This window comes from Sciurus carolinensis, chromosome 16 (genome assembly GCF_902686445.1).
Source record: "Sciurus carolinensis chromosome 16, mSciCar1.2, whole genome shotgun sequence".
NCBI lineage: Eukaryota > Metazoa > Chordata > Mammalia > Rodentia > Sciuridae > Sciurus > Sciurus carolinensis.
In genome coordinates, this window is record NC_062228.1 from 53,620,577 (window position 1) to 53,646,074 (window position 25,498).

At 54.1% G+C, this 25,498-nt stretch overlaps 1 protein-coding gene across 1 annotated transcript; it reads right to left on the reverse strand.

Moving 5' to 3' along the window:
* Positions 1-837: 837 nt before the first annotated feature.
* On the reverse strand, positions 838-24,280 carry Nova2 (NOVA alternative splicing regulator 2). The gene is made up of 4 exons (XM_047529303.1): positions 23,566-24,280; positions 15,706-15,849; positions 10,711-10,877; positions 838-5,464 (listed from the first exon to the last, which is right to left on the reverse strand). Exons 1-4 carry the CDS (start codon positions 23,840-23,842, stop codon positions 4,382-4,384), a joined length of 1,671 nt encoding a protein of 556 aa, XP_047385259.1. The 5' UTR covers positions 23,843-24,280; the 3' UTR covers positions 838-4,381.
* Positions 24,281-25,498: the final 1,218 nt, after the last annotated feature.

Consider the following 25,498-nt stretch of genomic DNA (forward strand, 5'->3'; position numbering starts at 1 on the left):
CGTGCACCAGCTTAGGTATCACGATCCCCTTCTCCTCACCGTGACGTCCAGTTAGGTTTTGGCGACAGCCGGCCTCGGTTCGAACGGCGCGGGGCAGGTGCGCGTCGAACAGCTAAGGCCCGCCGTGCTGTCCCGACAGCTGTGCCCGCGTCGGCAGCCTGGACGCCCTAATTGCCATCCTCATCGCTCACTCTCCGTCTATCACCACCTCTAATCCCGGTCTTGAAAACAGCAGTAATCCATGCGGGGGACCTCCTCTCGTTTCCCAAACAGTTGGCGACCAATGAGAAACAAGGAAAGAAGGAGGGTGCGGGAGGGAGGATTAGGCGGGAGAAACAGAACGGGGACACCAAAGGATTGGTAGTCAAGATGGGAGAAGAAACACCACTCGGAGAAGAGCGGCACCCTAATGTTCCAAGCATAGGTCCCCCACCATCTATGCATCGACTCTTCACGTAAGCTCCATCGAGATACCCAGAATTCCCACCTACGAGTCCAGGGCTGGGGTCAGGGCACATAAGGATGACAGAGGTGTTGCCTTCTGTTCCCTGCCCTACTAATTATTGCAGTGAAGCCTCCTCGCCCATGTAGAGATGGCTGGGACAGGGCAGAAGATGGCTGGGCAGGTCGGCTCAAAGTCCCCTGAGGAGGGGGATGAAGGAGGTGAATTTGGCACATGGAACCCCTTGTTCTCATAAGTGCTTTGAGGTCCTTCTCCGCATGCAGTTGGGACCGCCCCTTGGGCCAGCAGAGGAGGGGCTGAACTTGTCTCCCCCTCCCAGAATTCTATATATTTACCCAGAAAGAGACAAGTGGGGTTCTCCCCGGCTGGTGGAATTTGGGGGGATCCAAAAAGATAGGGGTTAGCAGAAAAGGAGAGGTTTTTTTTTTTTTTTCTTTCTTTTTTCTTTTTTTTTTTCTTTTTTTTTCTTATAAAGATTCTAAGAAAAATTCAGGGCAAGAGGGATGAGGAAGGGGGACCCAATTTAGCTCAGTGTCCACAGACTTTTTCAATGCCTCTTAGGGGCCTCCTCAAAGAGAGGTGGTCCCCGCTTCCTTCCTCTACCCAAGGTCCTCTCCCCCCCCAGAGCGGCTCAGTTCCAAGGAAGTTTGGCACTTTTTTTTTTTTTTTTAATGGGGAAACTAGGGGAGAGTAAGTTGGGAGTTGAGGAGAGGGGGAAGACGGACACAGGCAAAGATAGAGACAGGACAGAGGACAACGGGAGCCACAAGGAGAAAAAAAGAGAAGACCATAGGGAGCAAGAGAAAGAGAAGCGAATGTTCTGAAAACCAGAGGGCAAATGAGAAGGAATAGGGAGACAATTCAATGCAGCAAACACTTAGTAAGCACCTACTGGGTGCTGAAGAGCAGGGTGCAAGGAGGCCATTCAGAATTTCTGATTGGCTAATAGGGAGAGAGGGGGAAAAAAGAGGCAGTGGGTTTTCCAATAATCTCCATTTCTGACCCCGCATCTGTGTCCCCTCTGGACAAACTGCAGCACAAAAGATTGAGGTCAGATTGCAGAAGGGACTTTCAAGGGATGGGGAAGATGGTGGAGTGAATTTCCCAGGGTAAAATGGGGAAAGATGTGTGGCTCCCCACTCACCAACATGGTGAGTGAACTAGCTCACCAAGCTAGCAAACTACCTTTCAGATAGCCCTGGCTTGTGGGGTAGGGGTCCCCAAGAAATATGAATGGGGATGGCGTTTGTCACACAGATACCCAAGGGAACACTTTTCAGGAGGCCCAGCCTCCAGAGCCATGTCTGTGTGAGAGGAGTTCTGGACCCTGCTGAATGGAACCCAGACTCCAGCGAATGAGTTCATAGAAAGCAGGGGCAGCCAAGCTGAGGATGCAAATTATATGAAAATGAGCTCTTTATCCCACCCCCCATGCCCAGACCTTACTTCACCTCTCCCTGGCTCTCTCCCCTGCTCACCAGGGCCTGGGGGCTCATGGGGGATGTTCCAGCTAGATACTGTAATACCCACGTGTGGGTGGAGATACTGTGAAATACTGTAAGGTCTCTTGAGACGTGGAGGGGAGCAGTGGCCCGCCGAGTGGGCCCCACCTCCAACCCCGGCAGCCCCCAACTGTAGAAGATATGTACAAAGTTATGTCAAGAATTGTTTTGGCACTCGGATCTCCATCTGGGCTCAGTCTGGAGATTAGGGGTGGGGGCAGCAGCGATAGGAGGTGGGAGGTGGGGGTGGAGGAAATGGGGTCTGCCCTTCACCTTGGAGATGGTGAGGGCATGGAGAAAGTCACCCCAGTGCCCAAGCTCCAGCCTCCTGTTGGGTGGAAGGGCTGGGGTTGGAAATTCAGTGCAAGGTACCTCGAAGGCTATTGCTTTCTAAGGATTTTCACATTTTGATTTGGGGGTGGCTCTCTAGCGGGGGATAGGGGCCTTCCAGGCTTTAGGGGGTAGGAATTGTCTCTGTGGCTTTTCTTCCCACCTTTTTAAAGGAGAGAGATGAGGAGGCCAGATTCCCCCAAAGCCATGGAGAAGAGAGGGGTCTGGAAGACCTAGGAGGGGGACAGATGCGGGAGAGAGCAGGCATGGGGTGCCTCTCCCCCAGAGATGCTGATGATGGAACCAGAGCGCAGAGGGCCCTGCTTTGGGTTGGAGGAGGTGGAGGTCTCCAAGGGGGAGGGGCAGGTGGAGGAGGGTAGAGTGGGTCTCAGCTGTCCTAGTCTATAGGGTTGTCAGGACCTGACGTCTCAGTCCACTGACGGGTCCTTAGAGCTGACTGCAGCCATGGTGCTAAGCAAGCCACTCCTGAAACAACTGTCAGGGCTGCCCAGCCTGTCAGACTCCATTAGAATATTCTAGTTTCTCAGTGTCCAAGGTGAGTGCACCAAAACATTCTGATCCATTAGACACCTCCAGATATGCCAGCATGCTGGAAACCACCAGGTCAGTCAAAACCATCCGAGCACGTGAAGCCTCGGGCCCGAGAGACCCTACCATGGCTTACTGAACTACACAGGGCCACACTGGCCTGACAGAGCCACTGTACACATGGCTCATCAGTCAACAAAACAAAGCCACACGGACACAGGCATGCACACAGAGGGCAAGGGTGGGAATAGGGGGTCTTGAACAATGGTTTTCACTAGGTCCATCTCCCACCTCTCCCTGCCAGGGGAATTCATAGTCTTGGTGTGTTTGGATGGAGATGACCCTGATGGTATTCTTTTTTTTTTCCTCCTCAGAATCTTCCAGAGTGGATCCAAGTCCCACCCTTTATTCTCTTCCCAGGCCAACACCCACCAAAGAGAGGTGTAGGTGGAGAAGGAGGGTCAAGGACTAGCCACTATCCAAAACAGGAAGTGCATGCTGCATCCCAATGACATCACAGGAAATGACCTTGAGACTCCATAGGAAGTTCATACCCCCTGATATTGCTGAAGTGACCTTCAAGAAAGGGCTCACTGAGACCTCATAAGAAGTACTCATCTCTCATCATCACAGGAAATGATTTCTGGGGAACTACTTCCTGTGACATCTTATGGAGTGCCCAGAATCACCCCAGAAAGTACTTGACTCAGCAACATCACAGCAGGGACCCTTATTCCCATTACTCAAGGAAAAACCACAAAGATGCCACAGCAAGGTTTTCCAGCCTCTCACAAGCTCACAGGACCGGTCCAACCCCAGAGCTGACCTCCTTCCCCAGCACCATCCCTGCGCCGGTTCAACCTGACAACCAAAAAGTAAAAATCCCACCCAGGAGGGGCAACTCCAGTGCGGGCAGAGTAGCTGAGGAAGTCTGGGATCTCTGGGGTCCCTGCCCCATTTCGGCTCAGACACCTTGGCCACCTCTACTCCCATCAATTCCCTGGGATCTAGAACTGAAAGCAGAGAGGCGGGCTGTTGTGTTTTGGGAAGGCCCCTCATTCCAAGTGACCCAGAGGCTCCCTTCCCTCCTCCCATATGGAAACAAAAAGTTATAAAGGGGGGAAGTCCTTACCAAAAAAATAAAAGAAAAAGAAAAGAAAAAAAGAAAAAAGGAGAAAAAAGAAAAATAGGAGGGAAAGAAAGAGAAAATAACGCTTTGTTTTCTATTAAAATCAACAAAATGCAATATATACAGATATCACACAGACCTGGGCCCTGGGAGAGGAGGGTCAGGCCCAGTCAAGCACAGGGAGGGGGAGGGGTCAGCTCAGGGCTGGGGCGGGGGCTTCTGAGCCCCCGCCCCAGCCATCGCTCAATCCTGCCTATGACTACCAGAGGGGAGGGTGCAGTCAGGCCTACCCCAGCCCCATCCCATGAGGAGCAGGACTACACCAAGCTGAGGTCAGGAGCTGGGGAAGGGGGAGGGGAGGAGGAGAAGGTGGAGGAGGGAGAAGGGTGGGCGCACACACCACAGGCCTCATCCCACTTTCTGGGGGTTTGAGGCCCTCACCCCCTGCTCGTAGGTGACCCGCTGGCTGATGAGGTATTGAGCGGCTTGCGTGGCCGCGGGGCTGCCCGTGATGGTGACCCGCCGGTTCCGCGTGCCTGGCAGGAACTCGCCCTTCTTGGAGATCTGGATGCGGGCGCCTGTCAGCTCCTGGTACTCCACCAACGTCTTGCCCCCCTTGCCCAGGATGGCTCCCACCAGGTTCTCAGGCACCGCAATCTCCACCAGCTCCTTGGCACTCTCAGCGGCTAACTTCTCTGCCGTCAGGAAGCCCCCAGCCGCCCCTGCCGCGGCTGCAGCGGCCACCAGCGGGCCACCTCCTCCACCCGCTCCGCCACCTGCCCCGGCCCCGAGGTAGCCATTGGCGGCCGCGGCCAATGCAAAGGACCCCAGGGATCCGGGTGGCGGCGGCGGCGGCGGGGCGGCCCCTCCGGCTGGCCCGGCCCCGGCCTCACCCGCGTAGGATGCCAGGAGGTTGGCTGCGGCCGCGGCGGCAGGGTTGGCACCCGCGGCCACTGCGGCCAGGACGCCGGAGGCTGCGGCCGAGTTGAGGCCCAGGCCCAGGGAGTTGGTGTTGTAGCCGTAACTGGCCAGCGTGTTAAGCGCCGTGCTGATGGCCAGCAGGTCGGTGCCTGAGAAGGCAGGCAGGGCGGCGGGAAAGGCTCCCACGCCCGCCAGCCCCGCGGGACCCAGCAGGCCGGAGGCGGCGGCGGCGGAGGCAGCGGCCGCAGCCGGCAGCACATCAGCTGGGCTGGCGTATGGCGAGCCGGTGGGATTGGAGTTGGCCACGGGACCAGCCACGTTGGCGTAGCTGATGTTGAGGCAGCTGCTGCTCTGGGGGTCTTCCTGTACCTTCTGCACGATGGCGCTCACAGCCTTGTGCACCTGCTCCGGTTCGCCGCTGACCGTCACCACGCGCTCCTGAAGGTTGATGCCCTCGGGCTTCTGCGACAGCTGCACCCACGCACCCGACTGTTCCATGACGGCTTTCACCGTTGCGCCCCCCTTACCGATGATCAGGCCCGCAGTGCTGTTCGGGACGATCAGCTTGGCCTGTGTGGGGGAAAAGATGGAGGGTCTTTATGGTGGTACTGGAACCCCGGGGCAGTCTCCTCCTTCCTCGCATTCTTTTCTAGCGTCTAAGGCCTAGCCTCCAACCCGTCCGGATCCCCGCTGTGGTGAGGGTAATCAACCCGTGTCTCACTTGTGGTAAGCCACAAATCCAACCCCAGCAAGCCCTCTTGATAGGTACCAATATGGTCCTACTGGTTGTTAAAAATACTGAAATATTTCCACAACAGTTGGTAAATGAATAACTGGGATTCCAGGTTCTCTCAGTAGCTCCTCAGCCACCCTGTCCAATATCCCTGGGACCCCAAGTACCTCCCTATATCTGCACCTAAAAGCTTAATGGCTGACCCAGTGGGGGCCTGCCAAGATCCTGCACCCACCTTGCACCGTGACCCCGCCTTCTGTCATTGAGTACTTTGATGCCTGGTGGAAAGGCTTCAAGTCTCAATTTACAAATGAGTCACTTGAGGCTTCAGAGGTAAAGGGACTTGCCCTAAGGTCATCCAGATAGTGAAGGACCTGGAGTCCAGCCTCCGGGCTTCCTGGTCGACTGTGTTCCCCACTCTATGACACAGTCTCCTCACTTAACCTCTGAGTTGTTGTTCTGGATGGAACTGTGTCTTCCCCTCCCCCTGCAAATTCTTATGTCAAAATCCTAACCCATAGTACTTCAGAATGTGACTGTTTTGGAGACAGGGTTTTTAAAGAGGTAATTAAGTGAAAATGAGATCGTTGGGGTGGTCCCTTATTCACTGACTGGTGTCTTCAGAAGAAGACTAGGACACAAGCACACAAGAGAGACTTCATAGTCTTGGGTATTTCATTATGGCAGCCCTAGGTTACAAACACAGTTGTTTTATCTGTAAAATTAAGATAACATAAAGCCTTAGGTCTGAGAAGGCAGAGTTACAAGGAGGCCTCTCATTTGAGGACAGTGGCTCCTTTTTCAGCTGCAGGGCAGCTTATCCCTCAGCTACCTGCCTACCCGAGCAGCTGCAAATCTGGTCAACTTCGATTCCATGGGATATTTTAAAACCCAGAATCCCTTTCACGTCTCCAAGAACATTGCTTTCTCCTTCCTTTCTTCCCTCCCTTCCTTTCTTTCTTTTGTTGGGGACAGTAATCAGGCAGTGTTCTACCACCCAGGTACATCCCTAGCCACCTCGAAGAGATGTCTAGACATTTCTCCTTCTCAAAAATCTTTCCCATGTCCCCTTAGATTTGTGGATTCTCCACTCCCCACAACCATTACCAAAGCTCGCACCTTTGCCTCCCCTTTCCACCTGCAAGCCAGTGATGGAGGAGGATTGGGCAATTTGTGAGGGGCAATTTTAGTTTACAAGGACTGGGGGCAGGTGGGGACATTCAGTGGGCAGGGCCCTCAGTGTCTGCAGCCCACAGCTAAAGATCATTTTCCCACAAGGAAGAACTGCCCCAGGTATTATGTGACTACTTTTGAATATCTTATTGGACATTCATGCTGGTGAAATGCCTGTTTATAAATCTCTGGGTCCAGAACAGAACCCCATGATACATGCTAAGTATTTTTGAGCTATGGAAATTGTCAGTAAATCGAAGGGAGATTGCTTAGTTCTGAAATTTACCAAGGGAGGGGTCCATCACGTTAGAACACCCCGATGTCAGTAGGAATGCCACTTGGATCATTTAAGTCTCCAGGACTGCACATCACATCACTTTGCCTCTGTAGCTGCACCACTTGGCTGTGTCTGGGTGTGAGGTGTGACTATTTCATTACGTCTTCTACTGTGGTTCCAGTGGAATATTTAGAAGTTAAAATTAATCTTATTTTGTAACAAATCACCTTTGTTTTATTTCTCCTGTATTTAAAAAGGTCTCATGGGATAAAAAAAAATGTGTGGTATATTCATACAATGGAATATTATTTGTCAATAAATTTAAATGAAGTGCTGATACAATCCATACTGCAGCAAGGATGGATCTAGAAAGCATTATGCTAAGTGAAAGAAACCAGTCACAAAGGCTACCTAGGATTCTAATCACAAGAATGTCCAGAATTTTGCAACCCACAAGGATAAAAGGTAGATTCTTGGTTGCCAGGTGATTGGAGAGAAGGATTGGGGGTGATTGCTAACAGGAATGGGGTTTCTTTTGGGGATGATGGAGACATTCTGGAATTAGATGGTGGTGATGGCTGACCTTACAGTCTATGATTCCATTTACATGGGTGCCTGGAATAGGCAAATCTACAGCCAGAGAAAGTACATTAGTGGAGACTTAAGGACAGAGAAAGGGTTAGCTGGAGAGGAGGGAGGTTGAGGGATGCCAGTTTAGGGTATAGAGGTTTCTTTTTGGCTTGGGATGTAGCTCAGTGGTAGAACACTCACCAAGGCTCTGGGTATGTGCAAGGCTGTGGGTTTGATCCCCAGCCCATCGCAGAAATGTTTCTTTTGGAGGTATGGAAAATGTGGGTGGCCTGCTCCAAGCTAATCATTCAGTCAATGTTAACTGTGATTGCTGTTTTCTCAACAGAGTGAGGTCCAAATCCTAGTTGGCTATTTATACCTGTGTGACCTTAGGCAAATGCTTTCACCTCTCTGTGCCTCAATTTCCTCATGTCCAACAGTAGCATAACCACAGCTCCCCCGTATAATTATTGGGAAGATTCAACAACTATAAAGTGGCTTCTCAATACTTGGCACATGGGAAGTCCCAAGAAAGTGGTAGCTGCCTTCATGATAGACCCTGAATTGTGGTATCATGGCATCTTAGAGACAGCACAGGTACAGATCCACAGAACTTGGGAGTCCCAGAATGTTAGAACAATAGAATCTTAGAATAATAACAGAAGCCTAGAGTCTTGAAATCACAGTCACAAAACTTCAGGAGGCTTAAAGGCAGGAAGAACACTAAGACTATCTTCCCTAGGATTTGCAATCACATGGAAAATTTCAAATACTAATAGCAGCAGCAGATGACACAGGACTTAGCATTTGGTAGGAACTTTTCTAAAATTGTTTTTGAGTAGTAATTAACTTAATCTGCACAATGAGGTAGGCACTATTATTATCACATTTTCTAGACTGGGAAATGGAGGCACAAAAAGGTTAAGTAAATTGTGCAAGGTGACACAGGAGTGAGTAGTAGAGTCAGGATTGGATCCCAGGTCTTATCCCCAGAAATTCTGATCCAGTGGTTCTGGGCTAGAGCTTTGGAATCTGGATGCTAGGGCTGAGAACAACTGGTTCAGCCCAGAGGCAGTAAACTGGTGGTCCTGAGGTCACAGTTAGCTTACAACCATATTTTCTTTGACCTTCATAGTGTCTTAAAAACTAAGCCAACCTTTTAAAATCAGTTGAAAATCAAAGATTTGTGGTATCTCTTGAAAAGTTTGGAGGACATAGAAATGCTTTGTCCATGTTCCCCAAGGACAGGAATGGACAAGGTGGAATTGAGTAGTAACTGCTCCCCCTTCAGAGGTCCATGGTCCTTAATATCTTATGTTCCCTTTCTTGGAGGCATTTTATAACTCCTGGTTTTATCCACGTACTACAGTGTAAAGAAAGAGAAACTGAGGCCTACAGGAGGGCAGGGGGCCCTGAGCAAGACAGCAGGTCCAAGGCAGAAAAGGAGTAGACATTATCTTCTGACTCAAAAGTCCCATAGGCATAACAACAGCAAAGGATTTTTTTTGGAGAACTTTCTATGCTGTAGGAATACATGCTAAGTACTTTTCAAACATCAAGAACATTAACCACCACCCTTAAGTAGGCACCATAATGAATCTCAGTTTACAAATGAGAAAAACCACACATGAAAAAATCAAGTCTTGCCCAAGGTCACACGGGTAGGAAGGAAGAAAGAGTAGAACTCAATTCAACATCTAACTCCGGAGTTGGAGTCTTCAGTCATTATCTCTCTCATTCTTTGGAAGCATCGAATAATATGGCAGAGGATAAATCCTGGTTCTGTAACCTCTCGACTCCGCTGTGTGAGTTCCTGTGGATTAGGGGGAGGCGCTGGAAGGCTGAAGCACAGATGGTGCTGACCCCATTTTCCCTGCAACATCCACAAACTCTCGATGAACCCTGAGTCCCTTGTGGCCACGATCAAGGCGGAGGGCAGGGGCAATCCTCTCGCCTGTGTAAGCTGTGGGTAGCAAGCTGTGCTCTGCGGGCGGGAAGGGATTCAGGAGAGGCCGAGCAGGGCGTGAGGAGCAGAGCCACTTCAGCACCAAGGACAGCGGCCGCGCTCCGCGCCCCAAGCCCGCTGTCCTTTTTGGGGAGCGATCCACCCAGCAACGCTCCTCCGGAGCTCTCCGCCCGCCATGTCCCCACGAGCTTGAGGGAACTCAGGTTCATGGTCTCCCCCACCTCAGGTTAATGCCAGGACCCAAGAATCCCAGATCCCTGGTCTTCGTCTTTACTTTCTAGGCAGACTTGAAGGAACTCCCAGAGGCGGCGCGCCCGCCCGCGCAGGGCTTCTCTCCTCCTTTGCACTAGGTGCGTGTGCACACGGGGTGAGGAGGGCAGAGAGAACGCGGAGCGCGCGCAGCCATCCCGCGTTCCTCCTCCCCTTGTCCGCTCGGCGTCAGGACCACAACTAAGGGCTTTGCCCCGAGCCCACCTGTCCGAGGCGGACCGTCGTCATGGCAACCAGAGAGGCTCGGGAAGCGATTGGCTCGCTCCCTGCCACGCCCCTACGCCACCGCTTCCCGGTAACTGAGGCAACGCAGGGGCGTGGCCCTCCCCGCTCCCATCCCTTCCTAGAGAGGGCAGAGTGGGACAGGGACCCGCCCCGACTCTCGCTAACGAAGCACCAAATCTGCCCCCATAACGGTAATTATGGGGGAGAGAAAATAAGAGGTCATTTCTAAACTTTTTTGGAATGAGCTGCCACTGAGGTCACTTCCGGTTGAGTACAGGAAGTCGGAGGCAGGTTGCTCAGAGAGACAATGGGATGAGGTGGGAGAGGAGGATCTAGAGAATCTCAGGAAGGGTGGATGAGTGGGAAGGTCCCGGCCAAATTCTCCCTAGGCCTTTACTCCTTCTGAAACAAGCCCGCTCCAAGTGGTCTGGATTCTTTCTAGACTATCAGCGCTGACTCCCTAATAATATGAACCACTAGCATGTATTTGATAAACTTTTTAATGGGAATTGTCCCAATCGAACCCTTGCGCAGGCATCTGGGAGGAATGTTGCCTCCTGAACCTCACCAGCTTTACAGCAGCCCGCTCTACCCCAGCTGACCTGCTTGGCTCTGTCGGGGTTCATCGTGGTTTGGGGTTGAAGGATGTTGACCACCTCAGGCTTGGTCATCGCTTGAGGGATTTCTCGGACCTTCTCGGCAATAAAGCTGTGCACAGCATTCAAGGCCTCTGCTGTGCCCTGTACTAGGCATACCCGCTCTGTGGTTCCTGTTGAGCAAGGGAGAGAGAGGGCACACTCATCAGACAGGAATGGGGACATTCCTGAGAGACAGGCCCCATTTAATGGAGGGGACAACTGAGGTCCAGGGAGTGGACCTGATTGTTTCTGGGCCATACAGTGAGTCTGGGCAAGCTGGCATGGATACCCAGGCCACTATGGGTAGCTGGGAGGATGAATGGAATCCTTGTTTTATAATCTACACTTTATCTCCCTCCCCTAAAACGACCCCGGGGGATGGAAGAATGATGCTTAAGTGCTTTGCGATGCCCACGGCAGCCCTGGGCAGGGGAGACAGGGCTCAGCTGCCTCTTCCCAGTTCTTGCGGGCTCCCCGGTTGCTTTGGCAACCATTCACTCACGGCACCCCCCTCCTTCTAGAAGCGGAGCGCTCAGGCCTGCAGTGGTTGCCACAGTAACTGGAACCCCCTTATCGGTCTGGCTGGCCAGGTCCTCAGCCCACCCCCAGGGGGATGAGGGACGAGGCCCCGTTGCCATGGCAACCCCTGAAAGCCTGCAGCGCAGGCCTCTGGGCTTTTGGAGAGGATGGGGAAGGGTTGGGGGATGGGGGAGGCAGAAGAGAGGCCTGAGTGCCTGCCTGGACCCACCAGATGGAGGGCTGAGGGGTGGGGGAGGGCAGGGTGTGGACAGGGAAGAGCCCCATGGGTCAAAGGCAACTCTTGGAGCAGTGGAGACTGAGGGACTGGGAAAGGGGAGTGGGTGGCTGTGTTTGCTGGACGTCCTCCAGTTTCTGGCTGCAGTTCTGACCTGGGCATCCTTCTTGCTTCTGTGTGTGTGTTCTGGGTAGGGCTCAGGGGAAAGAGAAGCTGGGTGGCGTTGGGGTATATGTGTGTGGAGAGAGACTCTGGGTGACACTGTGACTACATGTGTGTGTGTACCTGGGGTGGGTGGTGTGTGTGCTTGTGTGTTTTTGGGCAGGACAGGCTAGATCACCTGAACGGGTGTTTGTGTGTATAAGGGAAAGAACAGGAGAGGCTTCGATAGAAACAGACTAGGAGACGCCGTAATTCCTTCCGGTAGGGCCCGTGTGCACCCCTGTGTGTGTAGGAAAGACTGGTGTCGCTGTGATGATCTGTACACTGTTAGTAAGACTGAGCTAAGTGTGTGAGAGAAAGAAACAAAGAATGTCACGAAGCGACACTGAGGCTGTACGATGACTGTGCCCTTCACTGGTGGTGGGTGTGTCTGCATCCGTATGAGCAAGAGAAAGATGCCACACACCTCCGGTGTTCACAGACATTCTGGGTGACTGGTGTGTGGCATGTGTCTCTAGGCACATGACCCTCTGACTGGCATGTGTGAGCACGAGGAGAGAGAGGGAGAGAAGGCTGGCTCAGGTGAGACTGTTGGGATACAGATGTGCCTGTGCGGTCGTGCGTCCCAGTGTATGTATCACAGCCAGACAAAGAAGCCTCGACTGTGACTGGACTGTGTGAGCGCGTGAATGTCTGAGGGAGCCGGGCGTGTCCGATGGGTGAAGTGTGAGGGTGTCAGTCTCCCTGGGGTTGTGGGCTCCATCTGCAGGACCCAGTTAGCTCCCTGGATTTGAAAAAGCTCTTGAAGGTAGGCCAGGCTCCGAGCCCGTGTGTCTGGGACACTTGGCAGCGAGTGCCATTGTCTGGCCAGCACTTTGGTGCAGGGTGCTGGTGCTGTGACCCTGAACTCTCGCCTGCCATTGCTCAGCCTTGCATGCCAACCTTGCCATGTGCCTGGGTGTCACTGTCTGTGGGTCACTTGTGTAGCTGAAAGCCCCCACCCCCTTTGGGGCACGATCCTCACTCTTACTCCCTCCACCCCAGAACAATAGCTTGGTCTGAGCCAGGGTGAGTCAGCGTGCAGGCTGCCTCTGTCTGGGTGTAAATAGGAAAGGGTGTGGGTCGGGCTGGAACTGGGATGGAGCAGGGGACAGAGGGGAGGGGGAAGCCCCAGGAGGCCCCAGGGAGAGCCTGACTGCAGTGGCCAGGCTTCCTCCCAACTCAGTGAGTCTGTGACCTTCCACCCCTGTAGTCCTTAACCTGAGGTCCGAGGGGTTTTTCAGGGGACCCAGTTAAACCCCCCAAAAAAGCCCATAGTAACAGCTGGCGATTATGTAACACTAAGCACCAGGTACCATTTTAAGCCCTTTGCATATATTTATCCACTTAGAATACAAGGTAGGCAGTATTCTTCTCCCCAATTTCCTGTTGAGGACACTGAGGCACAGAGAGGGTTTGGATCTTGTCCACATTCACTCAGAACAATTAGGTTTTGAATCCAGATATCTGGCTTCAGAGTCTGTGCTCTTAATCACTATGCTACCCTGTGCTGAATTTGGGGTTCGTGAGTGATTAGCTCTATGTGTATGTGTTGGGGGAATAAATGACTGCAGTTTTGTTTTTATTTTAACATTGAGAAAGAATATGTATGAATTTAAGGAGGCACTTAAGATTTTGTTCTTTGATGCAAGTACATTATAAATTAATAAAAATTATGAAGACAATCAGCAGTGTGAGTCTGTGCTTTTCCCCCAGAAGTTAAGATCCAGGTGCTCAAAATGAGAAGCTGTTTTCACTCGGGATGTCTGACTGCTGAGGAGTCTGGGAAGCCTTGGCAGATACCTGCTTATTTCTGGATCTGTTTCTCCATGAGTGGAAAGGATTGAATCTGGAGTGTTGGGATCCATTTTCAAGAAGGGGATGCCCTTTGTGTGTTCTGCCAGACACAAGTGCAGGGTTTTGGTGTGTGTGTGTGCCTGTCGGTTTGTCTGTGTGTCTGTGTGTGAACCTGCGAGGCCCAGAGGACCCTCTCAGCTTTTCCACTGTCGTTTCTCACTTGTTCTCTATGCCTTGGCCACAACACACAACAAACTTCTCAGCTTTAAACGTGGGACTTTTTCTTCCTGGAGTGTCTTTCCCTGCTCTTTACCTAGCTCATAGCTCACTTATCTGTCTGGACTTCCCTTCCTCACCTCCCTGGGCTTCTCCATTCCAGCCCTGGACACTCTGGGTTGTTACTAGTGTGGGCTGTCTCCCTGACTACCATGAGGTCCAAGAGAGCAAGGCTGGGACCCTTCAGTCTCACTGTGTCCCCTGTCTCTGTCCAGCCCAGGGCATAGAGGGGTTGCTCAGAGGATGTTTGTTGAATGAATCAATGAAAGGATGTTCCCCGGAAATGGAGGGAAAAATGCTTTTTATCTCATGCAGTAGCATCTCTACTTCCTGTGGATCCCAGAAAATTCTTGAGACTGTAGGAAGCTGGGTCCTGCATCTCTGAGGCCAGAACTGGCACAGGCTGTATGATTTGGATGTTCCAGTTTGGAAGTGGGGCTGGCTGCTTGTCCAGGGGCTGTGGAGAGACCCTGGTTCATGCTGCCCATCTGCGTAGTGGTTGGTCTCAGAGAACCAAGACCTGTCCCATTTTCTGGGTTTCTTAGCAGCTTGTGGGGCAGGTCACTGAGTTGGGAGCGGATGACATTGTGGCACAGAATGCAACCCAGGGGGCAAGGAACCAAGTGTCCTCAGATGACTATCCTAAGCAGAAGTCTTATCTACATCTTCCAGGTTAGAGAGGTGCAAGGAAACTGGGCCAGGGCGGAAGAGAAAAGGGGATGCTGTGCCTGGGCCACTAGATTTTTCTCTAAACTCTTTGCCAAAGCTGCTTAGTGAACTGGGAGAGAGGGATGCAGGGAGGTGCGGGGGGGGGGAGGGAAATGAATGACCCTGCACTCCATCTCTGCTGTTTGACCTAAAAAAATCCAAGGGGATTAGGAGTGAACTAGAACCAGCGCTGGACTAAAGATGTAATTTGGGGGCCTCCCCTAGATTCCTAGATGTTGAAGCTTAGACACTGGCCTTGGGAGGGAGACATGGAGGGGTGAGAGATACTGAGGGGTTTTAGAGAAAGTAGAGGAACCTTAAAAAATGTACGGTTTCAGGCACAGAGATGGAGACAGAGTGGAGGCAGAGAAGGGGCTGGGTTAGGAGCGAGGAAGAAGAAAATGTGAAGGAGCTGAGATTTAGGAAAAAGAAATGTAAAGGGAGAGGTGGGCAAGCAGGAGCAGAAACCAGCGAGGGGATGAGGGGACAAGGCAGAGAAAGACCCCATGGCAGGTGTTGCTAAGCATCAGCTGAGCGGATGAATGCAGAGTTCAGAGAGGGAGAGGAAGAAAGGGGGCGACTCAGAGGTGGAGAGAAAGGAAAAGGGGAGGCGGGAGGACAGAAAGGGGAGGGCAGGCAGAGGGACACACAGAAGGGACTCAGCCTCAAAGGACAGGAGAGGGGACATACAGACAGATCCCGAGAGAGGCACAAAGAGGGGCAAGAGGAGGCAGAGAGAGGCGGAGGGGAATGAGAGATGCAGGAACAGGAGGAAGAGACACATCAGGAGTCACCCAGAGGGAGAAGCCAGTGAAACCGAGATGGGGCAAGATGGGGTGACAGAAATCCAAAGGGAAAGAGCCGGGGTACGGCAACACAGACGGCTGGCCCCGAGCCCCGAGGGATACCCTGGCACCTGCCTCCCTCCCACCCTAGCTCCTCCAACTGACCCGAGGGGGCAGGTGTGTGGGAAGGGACACATCTGCCAGCACATCATGCAAATGAGCCCATGAATATGCAGCAGGCCCATTGTCTAGCCCTGCCCCCACCCCCATCTGCTCAGGCCAGGCCGCTTGGGCTGGGGGCAGCTCTGTCCCCTTAGCGGGAGGGAGGGGAGGCCCCCCATCCCTCTCCCAGTCCCTGGGGTAGCCTCATCCAGGGCCCAGGTGGAAGGGAAGGAGGAAGAGAGGGAGGCCCAGGTCTCTGCCTGGGCCAGGGCTCACCAGGGTAGAAGTCTTTGGACTTGGACAGCTTGATGGTGGCTCCGGTCTCCTTCTGCAGCTGCACGATGGTCTGCCCGCCCTTGCCAATGATGGAGCCCGCCGCGTAGCTGGGGATGAGCACCTTCAGGAAGTATTCACCTTCCTCTGCAGGAGCACACAGGGTGGAGGGGAGTCACTTCCAGGGAGGTCCCAGCATGGGTGGCCAGAGGAGAGCACAGGGACACATAGGAGCAATACCGGGAAGGCAGCAGTGAAGGAGAGAACACCAAGCATGATCTCCATTCATTCGTTCATTCATTCATTCAACGAGTCGATCCTGAGCACCAGTTTGGGGAAACAGCCCCTGATTTTGCAGGCGAATAAGGCCAAAAGAGTTTCCGTGATTTAGCTGGGAGCTCACAGGAGTGGGAGACAGACTCTGTTTCATGTCAGATGGTAGTAAGTACTGAGAGTTCAAGAGGCAGGGAAAGGGGACAGGAGGGTGTCGTGGGCTGCGAAGTCGGAGACGGAGGCCAGAAAAGCCTTCTTAAGAGCGTGGCAGTCCTTATTCATCACACGCTGCCGCAGCACCTGGTATGCACCAGGCTCTGCTCCAAGTCCCCTACAAATACTAGTCCTTTTTGACTTTTACCCTGGTTTCATGGGGGAGGTACTATTTAAAAACCCATTATACAGATGCAGAAACAAAGTCGAAGACATGGCTGAAGCTCAGAGAGAGGCGGTGGGCAGAGCTGAGGTCTGGACTCAGCCTGGCCCCATAGTCTGTGTTTCGAACCATAAGGCTCTGGAGGAGGGGACAGGACCATGTGGCTATGTGGTGGGTGAGCAAGTTGCAAAGGCCCTGGGGTCGCACAGTGCATGGGCTGTTGGAGGAAGAGAAAGGGGGGCCAAGTCTGGCTGGGGGCTGATGGGAGAAGCGAGAGCAGAGGGGCTGAAGGGAGTGTCGGAGCTTGGGGACCACAGTTGTGGCTTTTACTTCAAGTGAGGTGGGAGCCTCAGGAGGGATGTGAGAAGCAAGAGCAAAGAGCTGCATGTCCTGAGAGGAGGTGACAGCCGTGGTCCGGGCAGGAGGTGACAGTGGTCAGACTGCTGGGTGGGAGGTGGAGGAGGGCCAGCGCTGGACATGTTCCAAACCCTGGCTGTTCGACCAATGTTTCACAAGCCTGGTCTAATCCATCCCTTATAGCCTCCCAGCGAGCAGCACAGAATGAGCTCCACTTCTACACAAGAGGAAACTGAGGCACAGAGGGGCGTGGAGGTGTGACGGCACCCGCCCAAGGGCACCAAGACAGTTGCCAGGTTATTTCGAATCCAGTTGGTTCTGTCCTGGTATGTCCTTGCTTAACACCCTCCCCTCCCACCATGGTTCCATGTCAGCCTCAAAGATCTAGAAGTGGTGCCAATGGTTGGTGGGGCTTCGGTCTTTTTTCTTATAGACCAGTTGGCTGTGCTTATGGCACTTCATTAATGCAGCCTCCAAGCAAGTCCTAACCTTTCTTACCGTCTAACCAAACCCTCATGCTCCCAGGGTAGAAATTCTGGAGCCCTTTCAGTAAGAAGACACTGTGTTTCAGCCCCTCCCACCTTTCCAACTTCATTCCCTCATCTCCCTCTACAGGCGCCAGACTCACTGTCTCTTGTTGTTTCTCAAACATTCACTGCTCCCTCCCACCCCAGTGCCTTTGCACATCCTCTTGTCCAACATGTCCATCTCCTTCTTGTCCTTTAGGACCTCACTCAAATGTTGCTTTTTGGAAGCTTTCCTTGAACCTCAAGGATGAGAAAGACCCCTGTATCATGTCTGAGTAATTTATCACAGAGGTGTGAACCACATGAATAGAGCTCATCCCTGTGTCCCAGGGACTTGGGCAGTGTATAAACACATAGTAGGTATACATAAACACTGGGAAAAGGAAGGGGGATCAGGTCACTCTGCTTTTTAAAACATAAGGCCTCAAGCAATCCCCTAATTAAAAAACACCCTTTTCTTTTAAGTAGAAAAAGCCCATTTTCAGTGGTTCACATGAAATCCCAACGTTGGGTCTGGGGTACGACTCAGTGGCAGAGCATTTGCCTGCCTGGGTTCCACCCCAGCACTTCAGAGAAAGAAGAGGAAGAGGAGGACGAAGGAAGGAGGGGGAGGAGGAGGAGGAGAAGAACTCTAGTATAAAGCAGGGCAGAGAGTGGGCGCTGGGAGTCCTGCCCATCTCCACCTGGTCCCTTCAGAGTGAAGGTTCTGGGTTCCCTGAAATGTCTAGGATGGGACCGTGGGGAAAGAGGGGCTGGATGTGGACTCGCAGGCATGGGGAGGGGGTCCCCTGAGCCCAAGGCAATCCTCCTTAAAACTGCCTGATGAGAACATGAAGCCTGTTAGGTAATTTACCCCCTAGGGTGCCTACCCATCCATCATTCTGACCCCTCCTGGTTCTACTTTCTTCCCAGGGCTCACAGAGGTGTCCCCTCTCTGCCCCTATACCTGTCACAGAGGAGGGTTTCCTTATCTCTGGAACGCTCAGAAAAAAGGGGAGGGAATGCTCACCAGTCCTCAGGACTCCTTCAATCTCACTCCCCACTTCTCTCCTGAGGGCGGAAGGCATTCACCTCTGAAGAAAACTGGGGTACCCCTCCCCATTCTCTGCTTCCTCTCTCATTTTCCCTGGAGCTTTGTCTGAGACTGGATGAAACAGCAGACATCACCCTAGACGCCGTGTGAATTTTGTCACTGATGGCCGTACGTCTTCTGGCAAGTTTCCTCACCTCTTTTGGCCCCCGCTTCCCCATCCATAAAATGGAGAAGGTGATGGCATTATTGTTCAGGCTACTGTGATTCACCAAGTTATGAAATGCAAAGGACCAGGATGATCGGGGCACACGGAGCGCTTGAGAAATGTCAGAAATCATTATTATCATTATTATTATTATCCACTTCATGAACACAAGCCAAGTGTCCTCACAGTGCTCAGCGCAGAGTGCTCTAGAAATGGGGGAACTCCTGGCAGACTTGGGGCTTCTGTTGGGAGGGAGACCCCACTTCTTCCATCACCTCTCCACCTGGGGGGCCAGCCCAGGCTTCCCCTGCTTCTTGGAGGAATGTCCTCTCACTGACACAAGGGACACCCTGTCCCTGCTCTCCTTCCTTGACCTCTTTCTAGGTCGGCGATGGAGAGGGATGAGCTGAGACCTTCTGCCCACAGAAGCTCAGAACTCCAAGTCCCAGAGTCCCCACCGTGGACATCAGTCTACTTCTGGTCCTTTCTAGAATCTTCCGTACATCCTTCCTGTTTGGGGATGTTTCCTGCCATCTGAGTCCCACCTCTGCTGGGGAGAGGCCAAGCCTCTGTTTCCCAGCCTTCCTTGTAGCAAGGGCAGGGACGTGACCTCAGCTGAACTCCGGAGTCCCCAGACATCACTGGCTCCTACCCTGTTGCAACCAAGCCTGAACTTTCTCTGAGAAAGTTCTTCCTTCTGCGGAGGCAGAATCTAGATGCCAGAACTCCACCCCACCTACTCCCAGCTCTCTCCCATCCCTTCCCTTGGGGTCCGCACGGCTCCTTTGACCCACTGACAGTGACTGGCAACCTGCAGATGACAGCTTCTTCTCCCGGGTGAGCCCATTTCCCTCCTGCTGCAATCTGGAGCATTTTCACCTTGGGAGGAGGCTGGGCTGTCTTTCCCCGAGTCGCTGAGTCTCTGGCCTCCTCCCCTGGTGCCTACCTCCCTCTGGGATGCTTCTGGAGGCTTCCAAAAAATCCATCAGTGCTCCTCTCACCCACAAATAGTGTCAGCCCACCCAAGAGCTTGAGGTGTCATAGTATGAATGCCACAGAGTTGACTCTGTGAGGGGGCTTGGACCTGTGGGGGTCACTAAGGACAAAGTGGAGCCCAAGGCTGACGTCAGGAAGGGGTGGTTTCTGGTAGCAATCCATCCAGAGGGAACAAAGTTGGGGTGCTGTTCTAGGTACCCACTGTTGCTTGGGGGCTGGGAATGGGAGAGTTGGCGTGTTCGACAGTTATGAGGGGGCTGGGGTGTGAGGCTGGCGTTGTCACTGGGAGCATGTGGGGATGTCACTGGTGGAAGACGAGATGGCGAGGGCGTGGTGTGGAGTGACGATTCTCTCTGTAAAGGATGGTGTGCTTGTTTGTGTGAGAAACCAGAACAACGTGAGGGCGCTTCTGTAGGGATGGGAAGCGGAAGGGTGGGATGGCGGCTAGAGCTGCGGCTGTGGCCAACCGAGAGAAGGGTGCAGGGGTACGATCTCCTTGGGGTGAACCTCCACTGGATGGCAAAAAAAAAAAAAAAAAAAAGGACATCATCCCATTCTCGATGACACTGATGAGAACACGGCTGTACCACCCCCAGGCCGTGTGCCCTGCCCTTGACCTGCACGATCTCACTGAACGCACCTGACCACCAGGGAGGTCAACCTTACTGTCCCCATTTTCCACACGGGGAAACTGAGGCTCAGCAACAAAATCACTATCCCGAGAGTCCCCTGCCAAGCACTTAACAGTGACAAGATCTGAACCTTGAAAGGGCTCATTCGGGCCCTGCCCTGGTGACACTGTCTTTGGGTTTAAGAATATGAGAGGTGAGACCTGGCTGCTGCATGCTGTGTGAGGGGTAAAAGACAGGAGTGCATTTTTTTTCCCTTCTGTATTTTGGTGGCCAGGGAAGCAACGGAGGTTGGAATGCAGTCAGGTCATGGGGAGTTATGATCTGTACTTAGGGGACACTCTTTATGAATGTCCCACCAGACAGGGGTCTTTTATTTCTCTGGTGACTGCCTGGCTGGGTTTCCATCCAGCCTCTTCACTGAGTCCTCTTGCCTTTATGCCTCCCCTTCCTCCCCACGGTGTCTGTCAACCAGACTAGTGCCAAGAAGTCAGTCAGAACAGCCACCATCTCCTCTGTTTCTCCCATCCAACCCCAGAAACAAGCAGGAGGGACAGGCTGGCACCAAGGGCAAGAGCTGGCTCTGTCCAGTCTGCCACTGCTGGACACTCTAGAAACTCCTCACCACCACAAGCCTCAGTTTTCCTATCTGAACACACGGTTCACTATAGTGTCTAACCACACCATGGAGCCAGTCTCCCGAGTTCAAATCACGACTCTGCCTCTATTAACTGACATGAGCAAGGCACGTCACCTTTCTGTAATAGAACAGTAAGGAATTAATGATCCATGTTAGGCACATTCCATAATACTTCTTGGCACATTTCAGCACCATTACTATAATTTAGCTATTACTACTAATTTATTATTATTATTATTATCACATCATAAAGCATTGGGAGAATTATATGAAATTCCATGTAAGGTATTAATAATATTGGTAACTATGATTACATCATCACTAGGGTTACTTGGAAAAGAGGAGGGGTTGACCCGGCTTCCCAGTTATTAAGGTCCGTTATTGAAAGGAGTCTTCAGTTTTGAGGTCAAAGCCCTAGACCCTCGCTTGCCTGGCTCTTGAGTATTTCCATCAATGGAGGGCCATCCCTTTCCCTCTCCTGGCCTCAGTTTCCCCAGGGTGCCCCAACTGGAGGAAGCCTGGAGGAGAGGGTCCCTGTAGGCTCACTGTAGTTTCACCACTGGCGCGGGAGGCAGGATAGCACAGGGGTAACTACGTGTGCCCGGGAACCAGCAGCCCAGGGCCTAGGAGCTGTGTGACCTTGGGCAAGTGGTTGCATTTTGCTGAATCTCACTTTTCCTCATCTGTAAAAAAGCAGTTCAAAGCATGTCTCCCGAGGGTTCTTTTGTTTGTTTTTCCAGTGCTAGGGATTGAACCCGGGGCCTGGCACAGCCTGGGCTCTCCCACTGAGCCACATCTCCAGCCCAAGGGTGCTATTGAGAAGTTCACCCCTGTCTCAGAGCCTGCCTCATAGTAGGTGCCATGTAGGTGGAGGTGACAGTCTCCAGCAGCAGCAGCAGTAGTGCTATGTTCTGCTGCGGAGCCATTAAGACAAGGGTGGAAGCCCTCACCCCAAGAAACAGAGCTGGGTCAGCCAGGCCTAGGAGGTCCCTGATCTCTCTAGGACTGGGAATGGCAGTGGGGCAGGAAGAAGGGAAGGAAGTTGGCGGGGACACATTCATGTGTGTGCTGGGGGTGGGGGTGCAGGAAGAAGGACAGGAAACTCCCTCCACCCTTCCCCAACTTCCCTTTCCTCCAATTTCTGCTGGACACTCTCCCAGGCACTGAGGGGGTCCCTGATTCCTGTCCTACCTGGATGGACAGGCTGCTATTCATCTAGGGGAGGAGTTGGGAGGCCCCTACCCCACCCACCCTGGAGCCAGGCAGAGGGAAGGGCGCACTCTGCCAGAGGCCATCCCTTTCTCATCCGGAGGAAAAGGCCAGGGGAAGTGGAGATTTTGGCCAAGGTGACCGCGGGGTGGGGCTTGTCTGCTCTGGGGTCTCCCTCCTTCCAGGGAGCTGGAGTGCTGGGCTGAGCACCCCGAAAGCTCTGCATCCCCCGCCAGTGAGGTGAGCGCTTCATACCCAGCTTGGTCCACACGTTGCCCCGGGCATGCACAGGAAGGGCCCTTCTTGTCTCACAGACACACCTCTGTGGCATCAAACCTTGTTACCTTACGCACACACGCACGCGCATGCCGTTCCTTGTCACACACACAGAATCGCCCCACATCTCTGGGGTCACACACCAACCATTTCACACACACCCTTCCCTGTTGCACGCACACGCACACCTTACCCCAAGGGTGTCACACACATCTCCCCTGTTCCTTGGGGACCATCAATCCCTGTCCTCCTTACACACCCTCGTGGTTTCACCCACAGCCTGGCCTCTCCCTCCTCACACACCCACCTTCCCCTGTAGCACACACCCCCTCTGATGTCACTGTTGCACACCTCCATGTGTCAGACCCAGCCACAGACTCTCCGGAGTCACACCCACACCCTTTTCTTGTCACATCCCCTCACCAGCTTCTGGTCCCACCCGCCCGTGCATGCTGTATCTCACACGGAACCCGCTCCCTCGGTCCACACAGCCTCTCCTGGCTCACGCCCAGGGCCACCGCATTCTGCGTCCCCCACACACCCCCTTGCTTGTCACACCCTCTCTCATGTGTCACAGTCCACCACGGCCCCTCTGGGGTGACAAGCATGCACCTTCCCTTGTCACGTATGCTCCTTGAGGGTCTCAATCGTGGAGCCCAGTCCTCCTTATTTAGTCCTGTTTCTTGCACACACACACACACACACACACACACACACACCCCTTCTATCCCATCATGATACCTGATGTCACACATTCAGGCCTTGCAGGGCCCACACAGACCCACACAAACACAACTGTCCTAGACTCACGTTCTCCCACCCAGCTTTACACACCCGCCTTTCCTCTATGTCACCCAACACACCCACCTCGCCTGTCCCCACGCACAATCCCCGTGGCCCACACGTCCCTCCCTTGGGGACAGCCCTTGCTCGGGACATCCCCAGGGAGCGAGGCTGGGAAGCTCCGGGTCCATAGGCCTCCTTTACTCCTTCCCCTCCCCCCGCCAGGACGCGCAAGCCGGGGAACACCCCTGCCCCGCAAGGGTCACATCACACACCCCTCAAGGACACGCAGACACCCTCCGGGGGCACCCACGCCCCCATCCTCCGCGCCCCCCCAAGGACACTCGCCACCCCCTCCCCCCAACCCCTCTCCTCGAAGACAAAGCTCCCGCCCGGCCGCGGCGAGAGGAGGAAGGGGTCCGGCCTCCTCCCACCCCTGCCCCCCGCCACGGGGAGGGCGCCCCTCCCTCCGCAGAGCCGTGCACCTGCCAGGGGAGGGGGGCGGACGGAGAAAGGCGGGCCCCCGCCCGCGCCCGCGCCCGCCGCAGCCCTCGCTCACCTCCCGTGTTGCTGCGCTTGGTGCAGACCACCTCGGGGGGCGTTTCGAGGGGCCTCTTGCGGGAATCCGGGGCCTCGGGCTCCATGGGGGGGGCCTGGGGCGGCGGCTGCTGCTGCTGCGGCGGCTGCGGCGGCGGCGGCGGCGGCTGCTGTGGCGGCGGCGACGGCTGCTGGGGAGGCTGGGGTTGCGGCGGCGGCGGCGGCGGGGGCGGCGGCGGCTGCGGGGCCGCGGAGGCCGTGAAGAGGCCGTGCACCGCGCCGGCGGCCATCATCCTCATGGTGGGGGGGCGGGGGACGGGGGACGGGGGAGGGGGAGGGAAGGGGATGTGGGAGGGGGAGGGGGCGGCGGAGGGATGGGGGAGGGGGAACCCCGGAGAGGGGAGGAGGGAGGGAGCTGGTTCTGGGGGGCTGACAGAGCCTGGGAGCGGATGTGAGCAGGATGGGAGGGCGGAGGGGGTCTCCGACAGAGCCCGGAGAGAACTGAGGGGTGGGGTCTCTCTCAAGATCACGGAGGCCGGGGACTGGCCGCGCCACTGGGGGGACAGGACCCCCCCTTCTTTGCTACCCGGGGCGGAGGGCCGAGCCCCCCAGGCCCTGCTCGGGGCGGGGGGCCGGAGGTGGGAGGCGGAGGCTGCCGCTAGTGGGGGCCCCGGGGGCGGCGGGCGCGGGTGGCAGCGGCGACTGGGCTGGCTGTGGCTGCTGGCCCGAGCATCTTCTTCCCGGAGGCTCCCACAGCGGCCTGGCCCCTCCCACCCGCGCAAGGTCACGCCCATGCCGGTCAGGGCCACGCCCTTCGGCGCCCCCATTGGTCCACCCTTGAAACCTGGACCACGTCCCTCTGGGTTGGCCACGCCCCTCACAGCGGGGGAGAGAGGGACCCGACTTCCCCCCAAGATATAATAAGGACCCTGGGCTCCTCCACTGCCTTCTCCACCCTCACCTTTAATGAGCGTTTCATGAGCACATATTATGTACCAGGACTGGTTCTAAGTAAGCACTTCATAGACGTTATCACATTTAATCCCAGTGCAAACAATTTTGTGAAGGACTTTTATTACTCCCATTTTACAGGTGAGGAAACTGAGCCTAAGAGACCTGACCTCACTTGGTCAAAGTACATTTAGTTTTTCGGTGTGTCCTAACCCGACAGCATGGAAATTCCCTTTCAAACCTTCCGTCAATCTCATGTAGAGTCAACACAAGGTTGCTACATGGACCCAGAGAACTGAATTCAGTGAGACCCTGAGTTAAAACAGTTGTAGCCCTGAGGCTGGTACACAACTGCCTCACTTCCATCCACAGTACTTGTGGGCCAGCTGCTAACGGGTGAGACACCAGGATACAACAGGGAACAAAAGTCTTGGCCCTTGTAGAGTATTACCATTCAGGTCAGTTAAGAAATTCTGATTTTTTAGATAATAAAGTGGAAGCCTTGGTGACATGGAGTGTGACTTGTTCAGAGGCACACAGCTAGACAGAAGGAAAATTGGAATTTGAACAGAGGACAAGCTTAAGTTCAGAGGCTGAAGTCATTGGAAGCAGGGGGTTCTTCTTTGGAATGAGATCATTGGTAGTAGTCTGTGTTCTCTGATACATGAATTACCTTCTCCTAGATTCCTGGTCTCCAAGGATTCCTTCCTTCCTAGTTTGGCCAGAGGCAAGGTTAGACTCAGAGGGGGCCTGAGTGAGAGTAATTGTGGCAGCTGTGGGGGTCCGTGGCATTGGGATCTGCTTCATTCCACCTGCCCCTCCCCTGCTACGCTCTCAGGTCCCCAGAATGGGGGGGGAGCAGATGGCCTGGGGTGGATGGGGTGGCCGCCCATCTGTCCCCTCCCCCCCATTGTCCCTGGAGCCAAGGGGGATGGGAGGGGGTTGTGGTCCACTGCAGTCTGGATCCTCCCCCTCTATCTTCCTGGAGGGAGCTGAGGAGCTGG